General features: G+C 47.0%; 1 protein-coding gene across 3 annotated transcripts in view; it reads left to right on the plus strand.

Annotated features, from left to right (window-relative positions):
• The window catches only part of UBR2 (ubiquitin protein ligase E3 component n-recognin 2), a 1248744-nt gene that overhangs the window by 637913 nt on the left and 596733 nt on the right, over positions 1-14098 (plus strand). For all 3 annotated transcript variants that reach the window (XM_069233963.1, XM_069233965.1, XM_069233964.1), the window contains exons 22-23: positions 3165-3217; positions 3297-3399. In XM_069233963.1, coding sequence (XP_069090064.1) covers positions 3165-3217; positions 3297-3399 — 156 coding nt within the window. The remainder of the gene's footprint in view (positions 1-3164; positions 3218-3296; positions 3400-14098) is intronic.

Consider the following 14098-nt stretch of genomic DNA (forward strand, 5'->3'; position numbering starts at 1 on the left):
CCGCATGTCTGAAGACACCAAGGAGTTTTGTTGCTCCTGTGTCACATGCCAAACCAGTGGCAAGTCAGGTGGCACCGCAAAGGCCCCCTTAATCCCACTACCTGTGGTTGGGGTTCCCTTTGAGAGGGTAGGGATTGACATTCTTCGGTCCCCTTTATCCTCCTACATCATCTGGGAACAGTTGTATACTGGTGTTGGTGGACCATGCCACCAGGTACCCAGGGGCAATTCCCCTTAGGACCACTGCAGTTCCTGCAGTTGCCAAGGCCCACCTGGGAATCTAAGGAGGTTGTACTTGACAGAGTTGGAAACTTCAGTTCTGGATTCTTCAAAGCTTTGTGGAAGGAATGTGGTGTAACATACAAACTCATCACTCCTTATCATCCACAAGGAAATGGGTTGGTTGAAAGATTAAACAAAACCCTAAAAGGTATGATCATGGGACTCTCGGGAAAAACTCAGGAGACTGGATGTCCTTTTACATTGCCTTTGTTTTGCCTACAGAGAGGTTCCACAGAAGGGATTGAGTTACAGCCCATTTGAGCTTCTGCCTAGACATCCAGTTTGGGGTCCTCTGTGCCTTGTGAAGGAGGGATGGGAGCAACCTCTCAACCACACCCTCCCACCCCCAAACAGGACATGGTTGACTATGTACTAGGCCTGTGTTCTTGCATGGCAGAGTACATGATGATGGCCACCAAAATCCTCGAGGCTGGCCAAGAGTTGCAACAGCAGTGGCATGACCAAAAGCCTGTACTGACTGTTTACCAGCCAGGACAGAAAGTGTGGGTCTTGAAGCCTGTGGCCTATGAGCAGAGGTACTCCTACAAGCCCAAGACTCTATTTCCCCGGCTTTGTAAGTGCTGGGAGACCATTTTAGAGTATGTGGTGGACACTGGTCAACAAGAGTAGTCCAACTACATAATGGCTTCACCAAACCTAGGCATGTTTGGTATTAAACATATTGGAATCATGCAACTACACGATTCCAGTGTTAGTTGCATACCATGTAGAATTGGTGTTCTTAAGAGTATCCCCCTGGTCTGCCTGTACAGCTTTGCAGGGTCTGTCTGTCAGCCCGCTCAGCTGCAGACCCAAGAAACGGTACTGCCCTTTTGCTGCTGAGCCTAACTCGAGCAGGTAAAGGCAGAATAAAGGGTTTCCTGTAAATGCAGGTGTGACCTCCTCTCTTTTAGAACTAGGTGTCTCGGGGCTGGGATGGGGTGGCCTGCCAGCACCACCAAACTACTTTGAAGGGCACTTTTGGTGCCCTTGCATAAACCAGTTTGCACCGGTGCAGGAACACCTGGTTCCTGCTCTGGAGCAAAACCACACAAAGGACAGGGCAGTGACCACTCTCCCATATTAAATCAATCAGTAAGGAGTTTAATGTGCAGAATATGCAAGGTGGTACCATGAGCAGGAGGTTAACAAAGTGGTATATACACAAGGCAACAGCACCATTTTCGCCATTGATACCCTCCCCATCACGAGAGGGGTAAAGTGGTCCAGAAATCAACTAGGGACCGGAGTCATGTAATTATCCGGCTTCTAGCAAATCTGCCTGGTGTAGGTATATGCGAATACCAAGATAACGGAAGGATACAGGTGCGATTGCAATGGTCTTGGGTCCAAATCGGATCGAGGGCTCTGGACAGGTTCCCCGGAAGAAATATGCATAGGATTTATCGAGATTAATTTGAAGCCCTGACAGGAGTACAAATCGGGAAACAATCTGTGCCGCCCCTTCCGTATCCTGCCCCAAATCCCTATAATAGAGTATCATATCATCTGCTTGCAAGGAGCAAGCGTGGATATTGGGGCCGAGAAGAATCCCCCAATCATTTGCTCTGAAGCGAAGGTGCTGTGCCAGGGGCTCCAATGCCAATACAAATAAAAGGGGAGAGAGAGGGCACCCCAGCCTAGTTCCACTGTATATGGGGTAAGAGGCAGATATATGCGCTCCCGTCTTGGCTCTAGCAGTCGGGCCGTATATATTAGCTTCACTCACCGTATAAAATCTGGGTGTATGTCATAGGCCTCCAGAAAGGCCAGCATATAATTCCAGCTGGAAGTCTTGAACGCTTGCCGTATATCTAAGGAGATGTATCCTGCGTGTGGATATTTGTGCTTCGTCTCATCTTTTCAGTGAAATAGACAACGGATATTCATAGATGTACCATGTGCTCTGTAGAAGATGTCTTTGGCATGCCATCTCCTCTCCAGCCTTTGCTGTCTCATTTCGCTGTTCTGACATGTCATGTCCAAAGATCTGATCATGCCATGATTCCGATAACTATTAAAAATCTCCAAAAAGTCAGTCCCTCCATTGAATCAATTCCCAAAAAGGCACTCGCCTCTCTATTTTTTTTATTTTTTATAATTCTTTATAATATTTTTATAGCAAACTTTGCCTTAGGGCATTTGAGTGCTTTCCATATAACATAGAGGTCTATGACAATTGCAGAAAAACAGGGTTTTAGAAGTTGGAGGAGCCAAGCCTATAATTAGTTTGTGAGGAAAAATCTAAACAAGTGCATTGTGAAATCCTTCCGGAATGGAAGAAGATTCAGACTTTATCAGATGTCGTCAGAGATAGAGTCCCACAATTTTTGAGCTAGACATGACAAGGTCTGTTTTGATGTTTTTGCTTTTCTTGTTTTAGAGAATTTAAAGAATTAAATAATTTCTGTCTCTGGCTTTATGTTGTCCTCACATGAATTGGAGTATATATTTTTTTGACAGGGAGGTAAGGTGTTGTGAAATGCTTTATGCCTACTGCAAGGTATCTTGCTTCAAGTGGCAGCCAAGGAAGATATTTTAGTATGGGGAAAATGCAATTGTTTTTTCTTCAATACTCCTGTAGCTAGCCAGTCGTCTCATGCAGTATAGCTCGAAGAAGTGCAGGCATTTATTGCACAAACAATAACAACTTCCAAATGGGCAGTGATACCAACTCCTCTTAAATGCAACTACATTGGGATTAGAGTATCCAGAGAAACTGAGCAGCTTTAGGCCCAACTGTTTGCTGTTATCAGTTAAATACTTAATGCAAATTGACATCGAATCATCTTTTCCTTCTGCAGGCATTAAGTAATTTATAATTCACATGTTTTAAATAGTATATCATAATAAAAGACATTTTATTTTGTCACACTTTGCAGGAGAACAAGGAAACTGGAATGGAAACTGTGGTTGAAGCTGTTGCTGACTTTAAGTATGTCTTATGTAATAAATCCTTTATGCCTATTATTTTAATACTGAGCATTATCACGTAAATGTATTTTTTCTTGCAGGAAACCAGGATTAACAGGCCGAGGGTTGTATGAACTCAAGCCTGAATGCACAAAGGAGTTTAACCTGTACTTCTCTCATTATTCAAGAGCTGAGCAGTCAAAGGTAATCAAATACAATTTGTTATGGTATTTCGAGCTCTCGAGTGTGAAGAGAGATTGTCGTCCTGCTGTGCCCGAATTCGATAATACAACCCACAATATAATTGAGACAAAGATTAGTCATCTATTCAGTGGTGCAGAGTGATACAATTGGATTACAATTGCCAAATACTAGCAGTGAACCATTGACTGATATCTTTTCCTACAGACCTGAATCCGAACTGATTTAGGAAGATGCAGTACTCTGCATTTTCACATGCCGCCAGCCTGAGTGAGACTTGAATGAGAAAAGGCTTCTCTGCTGGGGGTCGGCTTACCAGTCCGTCTTCTTTTTTCTTCTTGAGGTTGCCAGGAATCTGATGAGCTAGGTTCAGGGGAGCCCTTAAATCCTGGATTTAGGGGCATTAGAGGGGTTAGAGGGCAGTAGCCAATGGCTACTGTCTCTGAGGGTGACTACACCCTTCCAGTGTCCACTCCCTTTGGGGAGGGGGACACAGACCTAACCCTATTGGTCCCTGCCCTCCAAACCAAGATGGAGGATTTTGCAAGGAGGGGTTCACTTCAGCTGGGACCACCCCTAATGTGGCCAGAGCTAAAGTGGTCACTTCCCCTTGCTTTCCCTAATTTTCCCACCGGCCTTGCTGCCAAAAGTGGGGCTCTGTGGGGGGCATCTCCAGTAGCTGGAGTGCCCTGGGGCACTGTAACAGGAGGCCTGAGCCTTTGAGAATCACCGACAGGTGTTAGAGCTTCCTGCAGGGGGAGGTGTGAAGCTCCTCAACCCAGAGCAGGCTTTGTTTCTTTCCACAGAGAGCACAAAGGCTCTCACCCCATGTGGTCAGAAACTCACCTGGAAGTGGTAGGCTGGCACAGACTGGTCAGTCCTGTACTAGATGTTTGGCTAAAATACAGGGGACATCTCTAAGATGCCATCTGAGTGAATTTTTCAATAAATGTAACACTGGCATCAGTGTGGGTTTATTGTCCTGAGAAGTTTGATATCAAACTTTCAGGATTCAGTGAAGCCATTATGGAGCTGTGTAGTTCGTAATGACAGACTCCCAGCCCATATACACAGTATGGCCATACTGCACTTACAATGGATAAGAATAGATTCAGACACTGTAGGGGCATATTGCTCATGCACTCTGCCCTCACCTGTGGTATAGTGCACCCTGCCTTAGGGTTGCGAGGCCTGCTACAGGGGTGACTTACCTATGCCACAGGCAGTGGTTTGTGGGCATGGCACCCGTAGTAGAGTGCCATTTCGACTTTGCCTTTTTCTCCCCACCAGCACACCCAAACTGCAACGGCAGTGTGCTTCGGCTTGGTATGGGGTCCTCCAGGGTGGCATAATACATTCTCTGGGGACCTTCCCTGGCCCACAGGGCCCTTGGTACCATGGGTACCTTTTACAAGGGATTTAACTGGGTGCCAGGGGTGTGCCAATTGGGGGAACAATTATACCGTTTTTTAGAAAGAACACTGGTGCTGGGGCCTGATTAGCAGGCCTCAGCACACTTTCAAATCATAACTTGGCATCAGCAAAGGCAAAAAGTCAGAGGGTAACCATGCCAAGGAGTCATTTCCTTACACAACCCCCCCCCCCCTCCTCCTCCAAACGAAAGAGGATGAGACTAACCTTTCCCAAGAGAGTCTTCATTTTCTAAGTGGAAGAACCTGGAAAGGCCATCTGCATTGGCATGGGCAGTCCCAGGTCTGTGTTCCACTATAAAGTCCATTCCCTGTAGGGAGATGGACCACCTCAACAGTAGGATTTTCACCTTTCATTTGCATCAGCCATCTGAGAGGTCTGTGGTCAGTTTGAACTACAAAGTGAGTACCAAAGAGGTATGGTCTCAGCTTCTTCAGGGACCAAACCACAGCAAAGGCCTCCCTCTCAATGGCACTCCAACGCTGCTCCCTGGGGAGTAACCTCCTGCTAATGAAAGCAACAGGCTGGTCAAGGCCATCATCATTTGTTTGGGACAAAACTGCCCCTATCCCATGTTCAGAGGCATCTGTCTGCACAATGAACTGCTTGGAGTAATCTGGAGCTTTGAGAACTGGTGCTGTGCACATTGCTTGTTTCAGGGTGTCAAAGGCCTGTTGGCATTCTACAGTCCAGTTTACCTTCTTAGGCATTTTCTTGGAGGTAAGTTCTGTGAGGGCTGTCACTATGGATCCATATCCCTTCACAAACCTCCTGTAGTACCCAGTCAAGCCAAGGAATGCCATGACTTGAGTCTGGGTTTTTGGAGCTGCCCAGTCCAGAATAGTCTGGATCTTAGGCTGGAGTGGCTGAACTTGGCCTCCACCTACAAGGTGTCCCAAGTAAACCACGGTTCCCTGCCCTATCTGGCATTTGGATGCCTTGATAGAGAGGCCTGCTGTTTGCAGGGCCTTCAAAACCTTCTTCAGGTGGACTAGGTGATCCTGCCAGCTGGAGCTAAAGACAGCAATATCGTCAGGATAAGCTGCACTAAAGGACTCCAAGCCAGCAAGGACTTGATTCACCAACCTTTGGAAGGTGGCAGGGGCATTCTTTAAACCAAAAGGCATAACAGTAAACTGATAATGCCCATCAGGTGTGGAGAATGCTGTCTTTTCTTTTGCTCCAGGTGCCATTTTGATTTGCCAGTACCCTGCTGTTAAGTCAAAGGTACTTAAGAACTTGGCAGCACCTAGTTTGTCAATGAGTTCATCTGCCCTTGGAATGGGATGGGCATCTGTCTTGGTGACAGAATTAAGCCCTCTGTAGTCCATACAAAACCTCATCTCTCTCTTGCCATCTTTGGTGTGAGGTTTGGGGACTAAGACCACTGGGCTAGCTCAGGGACTGTCAGAGTGCTCAATGACTCCCAATTCCAGCATCTTGTGGACTTCCACTTTGATGCTTTCCTTAACTTAGTCAGACTGTCTGAATATTTTGTTTTTGACAGGCATGCTGTCTCCTGTGTCCTCATCATGGGTACACATGTGTGTCTGCCCAGGGGTTAGGGAAAAGAGCTCAGCAAACTGTTGCAGGACCTTAATACAGTCAGATGGCTGTTGGCCAGAGAGGGTGTCTGAATAGTTCACTCCATCAACTGAGCCATCTTTAGGGTCTGTGGAGAGGAGATCAGGGAGAGGTTCACTCTCAACTTCCTGGTCCTCATCTGTTACTATCAACAGATTCACATCTGCCCTGTCATGGAAGAGCTTGAGGCAGTTCACATGGATCACCCTTTTGGGGGCCCTGCTAGTGCCTAGGTCCACCAGTTAGGTGACCTGACTCTTCGTTTCTAGTACTAGGTAAGGGCCACTCCATCTGTCCTGAAGTACCCTGGGAGCCACAGGCTCCAAAACCCAGACTTTCTGCCCTGGCTGAAATTCAACCATAGGAGCCTTTTGGTCATACCAAAACTTCTGGAGCTGTTGGCTGGCCTCAAGGTTTTTGCTTGCCTTTTCCATGTACTCTGCCATCCTGGAACGTAGGCCTAGTACATAGTCCACTATAGCTTGTTTAGGCTCATGAAGAGGTCTCTCCCAGCCTTCTTTCACAAGAGCTAGTGGTCCCGTTACAGGATGGCCAAACAGATGTTCAAAGGGGGAAAACCCTACTCCCTTCTGAGGCACCTCTCTGTAAGCGAAAAGCAGACATGGCAAGAGGACATCCCATCTCCTTTTGAGTTTTTCAGGGAGCCCCATGATCATGCCTTTTCAATGTCTTGTTAAATCTTTCAACAAGACCATTGGTTTGTGGATGGTATGGTGTGGTGAATTTGTAAGTCACCCCACACTCATTCCACGTGTTTCAGGTATGCTGACATCAAGTTGGTACCTCTGTCAGACACCACCTCCTTAGGAAAACCCACTCTGGTAAAAATACCAATGAGTGCTTTGGCTACTGCAGGGGCAGTAGTCGACCTAAGGGGAATTGCTTCAGGGTATCTAGTAGCATGATCCACTACTACTAGTATGTATTGGTTCCCTGAGGCTGTGAGAGGTTCAAGTGGACCCACTATGTCCACACCCACTCTTTCAAAGGGGACCCCCACCACTGGAAGTGGAATGAGGGGGGCCTTTGGGTGTCCACCTGTCTTACCACTAGCTTGACAGGTGGCACAGGAGACACAAAACTCCTTGACCTTCTGGGGCATGTTGGGCCAATAGAAGTGGTTGACTAGTCTCTCCCACGTCTTGGTCTGTCCCAGATGCCCAGCAAGAGGAATGTCATGAGATAAGGTTAGAATGAACTCCCTAAACTCCTGAGGCACTATCACTCTCCTAGTGGCACCAGGTTTGGGATCTCTTGCCTCAGTGTAAAGGAGCCCATCTTCCCAATAAACTATAGAGTTACACATAGGTGTTCCTGTTATTTTTCCATTGGACTCTTCAGCAGCTTGCTGCCTAAGGCCTTCAAGAGAGGGACAGGTTTCTTGCCCCTTACACAACTGCTCCCTTGAGGGTCCCCCTGGGCCTAGGAGCTCAACCTGATAAGGTTCTAACTCCAGAGGCTCAGTTCCCTCAGAGGGCAGAACTTATTCCTGAGAAGAGAGGTTCTCTTTTTCTTGTTGTGTGGAAGCTGGTTCCCCAGTCTTCTTTCCTTTTCTCTTGGTGGTTTGGGCCCTTTTTCCAGGCTCCAACACCACTTTTTCACCCTGAGCCTTGCACTGTGCCCTTGTCTTGACACACACCAGTTCAGGGATACCCAGCATGGCTGCATGGGTTTTCAGTTCTACCTCAGCCCATGCTGAGGACTCCAGGTCATTTCCAAGCAAACAGTCTACAGGGATATTTGAGGAGACCACCACCTGTTTCAGGCCATTGACCCCTCCCCACTCTAAAGTTACCATAGCCATGGGATGTACTTTAGTCTGATTGTCAGCGTTGGTGACTGAATAAGTTTGTCCAGCCATCTGGTGTTGGGTCGGAGTGTTACAGGTTGTTTTTCTTCGAAGAAGTCTTTCGAGTCACGGGACCGAGTGACTCCTCCTTCTGTCTCCATTGCGCATGGGCGTCGACTCCATCTTCGATTGTTTTCTTTCCGCCATCAGGTTCGGACGTGTTCCTGTCGCTCCAAGTTTCGGAACGGAAAGTTAGTTAATATCGGAAGATTTTCGTCGGTATTGTTGCGTTCGGGATCGGCGTAGTTAGAGTCAACACCGCATCGAAGATCGACGCGCTCCGGTGCCCTTCGGGGTAGTTTTCGATCCCCCGTCGGGGCCTGGTCGGCCCGACCGCGTGTCGAACAACGTCGATGGAACGGACCCCGTTCCGTTTTTGTCCCAAATGCCACAACAAATACCCGTATACAGACCAACATTTGGTCTGTAACCTGTGCCTGTCGCCTGAGCACAGTGAAGAGACTTGCGAGGCCTGTCGTGCGTTCCGGTCCTGAAAGACACTCCGTGACCGTCGAGCCAGGAGACTTCAGATGGCGTCCACGCCGACAGCGCACCGAGAGTTCCACGAATCGGACTCCGAGGAATTCGACGATCAAAGAAGCGTGAGTAAGACGTCGAAAACAACACAGAAGAAAAGTGACAAGGCCCAGGGGACGCCACTGCCACCAGGCCATGGCTCCACCCATAAATTCGGTGACCGACCATCGGCACCGAAAAAGGCCAAAACAGTGCCGAGATCGTCCGACTCCGGTCGAGACACCGGCACGCAGCCTTCTCGGGATCGAGAAAGTGCTGGAGAAAAACAACGACACCGAGATAGCGGTGTAGAAGTGGCTCGACGCCGAGACAGCGGCACCGACGAAGATCGACGCTGAGAGGTTTCGACGCCAAAAAAGAAAAAAGCCACCTCGGAGCCGAAAAGAGATACAGGCAGGGTTTCGGTGCCGAAACAACCCGTAACCGACCCAGGTCCAGGCTCTTATACAGAGGAACAATCACTGTCCTCTCAGATGCGAAAGCATAGGTTTGAGGAAGAGCTGCAATCCACCGAAGTGGACCATACGCAAAAACGTATTTTCATACAGCAGGGAACGGGAAGAATAAGCACCCTTCCCCCTATTAGGAGAAAAAGGAGACTGGAGTTTCAAACAGACCAGGCGCCACAAACAAAAATGGTGAAAAAGGTGACTCCGCCACCCTCTCCTCCACCTGTAATTAACGTCTCACCAGCGCAAACTCCGTCACATTCCCCGGCTCACACCACCATGAGCCAAGGTGACCAGGATCAAGACGCTTGGGACTTATATGACGCCCCGGTGTCGGACAACAGTCCGGAGGAATATCCAACAAAGCCCTCACCACCAGAAGACAGCTCAGCATACTCTCAAGTGGTGGCTAGAGCAGCACAATTCCACAACGTAAACCTCCACTCAGAACAAGTCGAGAATGACTTTTTATTCAACACCCTCTCCTCCACCCACAGCTCCTACCAAAGCCTGCCTATGCTGCCAGGTATGCTTCGGCACGCAAAGGAAATATTCAAGGAGCCGGTCAAAAGTAGGGCAATAACGCCAAGGGTGGAAAAGAAGTATAAGGCACCTCCTACGGACCCTGTTTTCATCACCACACAGCTGCCACCAGATTCCGTCGTAGTAGGAGCAGCTCGGAAAAGAGCCAACTCCCACACATCTGGGGATGCACCACCCCCAGATAAAGAGAGCCGCAAGTTCGATGCAGCTGGGAAAAGTCGCAGTACAAGCTGCAAACCAGTGGCGCATCGCTAACTCTCAAGCACTACTTGCGCGCTATGACAGAGCCCATTGGGATGAGATGCAGCACCTCATCGAGCATCTTCCCAAGGAACTACAAAAGAGGGCAAAGCAGGTGGTTGAGGAAGGGCAGAACATATCAAATAACCAGATACGTTCTTCTATGGACGCAGCAGACACAGCTGCAAGAACAATTAATACATCTGTGACCATTAGAAGGCACGCATGGCTAAGAACGTCTGGGTTCAAACCAGAGATACAGCAGGCAGTGCTCAATATGCCATTCAACGAAAAACAACTGTTCGGACCGGAAGTGGACACGGCAATCGAAAATCTTAAAAAAGACACTGACACTGCTAAAGCCATGGGCGCACTCTACTCCCCGCAGAGCAGAGGAACCTACAGCACCTTCCGCAAGACACCCTTTAGAGGGGGGTTTCGGGGTCAGGCCACACAAGCCAGCACCTCGCAGGCAACACCGTCCAGCTACCAGGGACAGTACAGGGGAGGCTTTCGGGGCCAATACAGAGGAGGGCAATTCCCTAGGAATAGAGGAAAATTTCAAAGCCCAAAAACCCCTACAACCAAGCAGTGACTCAGATGTCACTCACCCCCTCCACACAACACCAGTGGGGGGAAGAATAGGTCATTATTACAAAGCATGGGAGGAAATAACTACAGACACTTGGGTCTTAGCAATTATCCAACATGGTTATTGCATAGAATTCCTACAATTCCCTCCAAACATACCACCAAAAGCACAGAATTTATCAAAACAACATTCCGAACTCCTGGAAATAGAAGTTCAAGCACTATTGCAAAAGAATGCAATCGAATTAGTACCAAACACACAAACAAACACAGGAGTCTATTCACTGTACTTCTTAATACCAAAAAAGGACAAAACACTGAGACCAATCCTAGACCTCAGAATACTAAACACCTACATCAAATCAGACCACTTTCACATGGTCACGCTACAAGAAGTGTTACCATTGCTAAAACTACAGGACTACATGACAACCTTAGACCTCAAAGACGCGTATTTCCATATACCAATACACCCGTTGCACAGGAAATACCTACGGTTCGTATTCAACGGAATACATTACCAATTCAAAGTATTGCCTTTTGGTTTAACAACCGCACCAAGAGTCTTTACAAAATGTATAGCAGTAGTGGCTGCACACATCAGAAGGCAGCAAATACATGTATTCCCGTATCTAGACGACTGGCTAATCAAAACCAATTCACTAACAAAGTGCTTACAACACACAAATCAAATCATACAAACCCTTTACAAACTAGGGTTCACCGTCAACTTTGCAAAATCCAACATTTTGCCTTGCAAAGTACAACAATACCTGGGAGCCATAATAGACACAACAAAAGGAGTAGCCACTCCAAGTCCACAAAGAATTCAAAATTTCAACAAGATCATACAACGCATGTATCCAACACAAACAATACAAGCAAAGATGATATTACAACTCCTAGGCATGATGTCTTCATGCATAGCCATTGTCCCGAACGCAAGACTACACATGAGGCCCTTACAACAGTGCCTAGCATCACAATGGTCACAAGCACAGGGTCACCTTCTAGATCTGGTGTTAATAGACCGCCAAACTTACCTCTCGCTTCTATGGTGGAACAGTATAAATTTAAACAAAGGGCGGCCATTCCAAGACCCAGTGCCACAATGCGTAATAACAACAGATGCTTCCATGACAGGGTGGGGAGCACACCTCGGTCAACACAGCATACAAGGACAATGGAACGTACATCAAACAAAACTGCATATAAATCACCTAGAAATGCTAGCAGTTTTTCAAGCATTAAGGGCTTTCCAACCAATTATAACTCACAAATACATTCTTGTCAAAACAGACAACATGACAACAATGTATTATCTAAACAAACAGGGGGGGACACACTCAACGCAGTTGAGCCTTCTAGCACAGAAGATATGGCGATGGGCAATTCACAACCACATTCGCCTAATAGCGCAGTTTATTCCAGGGATCCAGAATCAACTTGCAGACAATCTCTCTCGAGATCACCAACAGGTCCACGAATGGGAAATTCACCCCCAAATTCTAAACACTTACTTCAGACTCTGGGGAACACCTCAAATAGACTTGTTTGCAACAAGAGGGAACGCAAAATGCCAAAACTTCGCATCCAGATACCCACACAGGCAGTCCCAAGGCAATGCCCTATGGATGAACTGGTCAGGGATATTTGCCTACGCTTTTCCTGCTCTCCCTCTCCTTCCTTATCTGGTAAACAAATTGAGTCAAAACAAACTCAAACTCATTTTAATAGCACCAACTTGGGCAAGGCAACCCTGGTACACAACACTGCTAGACCTATCAGTAGTACCCCACATCAAATTGCCCAACAGGCCGGATCTGTTAACACAACACAACCAACAGATCAGACATCCAGATCCAGCATCGCTGAATCTAGCAATCTGGCTCCTGAAATCCTAGAATTCGGACACTTACAACTTACCCAAGAATGTATGGACGTCATAAAGCAAGCCAGAAGGCCGTCCACTAGGCACTGCTATGCAGGTAAATGGAAGAGGTTTGTCTGCTACTGCCATCATAATCAGATCCAACCTTTACACGCAACTCCAAAGGATGTAGTGGGTTACTTGCTTCACTTACAAAAATCTAACCTAGCCTTCTCTTCCATTAAAATACACCTTGCGGCAATATCTGCATACCTGCAGACTACCTATTCAACTTCCCTATATAGGATACCAGTCATTAAAGCATTCATGGAAGGCCTTAAAAGAATTATACCACCAAGAACACCACCTGTTGTCTTAACAAGACTCATGGGTCCACCTTTTGAACCCATGCACTCTTGCGAAATACAGTTCCTAACCTGGAAGGTTGCATTTCTCATCGCCATTACATCTCTAAGAAGAGTAAGCGAAATTCAGGCGTTTACAATACAAGAACCTTTTATACAACTACACAAAAATAAAGTCGTCCTAAGGACTAATCCTACATTTTTACCAAAGGTTATTTCACCGTTCCACCTAAATCAAACAGTGGAACTACCAGTGTTCTTCCCACAGCCAGATTCCGTAGCTGAGAGGGCACTACATACATTAGATGTCAAAAGAGCATTAATGTACTACATTGACAGAACGAAAAACATCAGAAAGACTAAACAACTATTTATTGCATTCCAAAAACCTCATGCAGGAAACCCAATATCAAAACAAGGTATAGCCAGATGGATAGTTAAATGCATCCAAATCTGCTACCTTAAAGCAAAACGACAACTGCCCATTACACCAAGGGCACACTCAACCAGAAAAAAAGGTGCTACCATGGCCTTTCTAGGAAACATCCCAATGCAAGAAATATGTAAGGCAGCCACATGGTCTACGCCACACACGTTCACCAAGCACTACTGTGTAGACGTGTTATCCGCACAGCAAGCCACAGTAGGTCAAGCCGTGTTAAGAACATTATTTCAAACCACTTCCATTCCTACAGGCTGAGCCACCGCTTTTGGGGAGATAACTGCTTACTAGTCTATGCTGAACATGTGTATCTACAGCGACAGATGCCATCGAACTGAAAATGTCACTTACCCAGTGTACATCTGTTCGTGGCATCAGTCGCTGGAGATTCACATGTGCCCACCCACCTCCCCGGGAGCCTGTAGCAGTTTGGAAGTTAGCTTCAATTTTGTACATTTGTATATATATTATTTTAACCTTAAATAGGTACATACTTAGTCACTCCATTGCATGGGCACTATTACTACAACACAACTCCTACCTCACCCTCTGCTGGGAAAACAATCGAAGATGGAGTCGACGCCCATGCGCAATGGAGACAGAAGGAGGAGTCACTCGGTCCCGTGACTCGAAAGACTTCTTCGAAGAAAAACAACTTGTAACACTCCGACCCAACACCAGATGGCGAGCTATGCAGAACATGTGAATCTCCAGCGACTGATGCCACGAACAGATGTACACTGGGTAAGTGACATTTTCATTCTCTTTCACCATGGTGAC

Source organism: Pleurodeles waltl, chromosome 5 (genome assembly GCF_031143425.1).
Source record: "Pleurodeles waltl isolate 20211129_DDA chromosome 5, aPleWal1.hap1.20221129, whole genome shotgun sequence".
Taxonomy (NCBI): Eukaryota; Metazoa; Chordata; class Amphibia; order Caudata; family Salamandridae; genus Pleurodeles; species Pleurodeles waltl.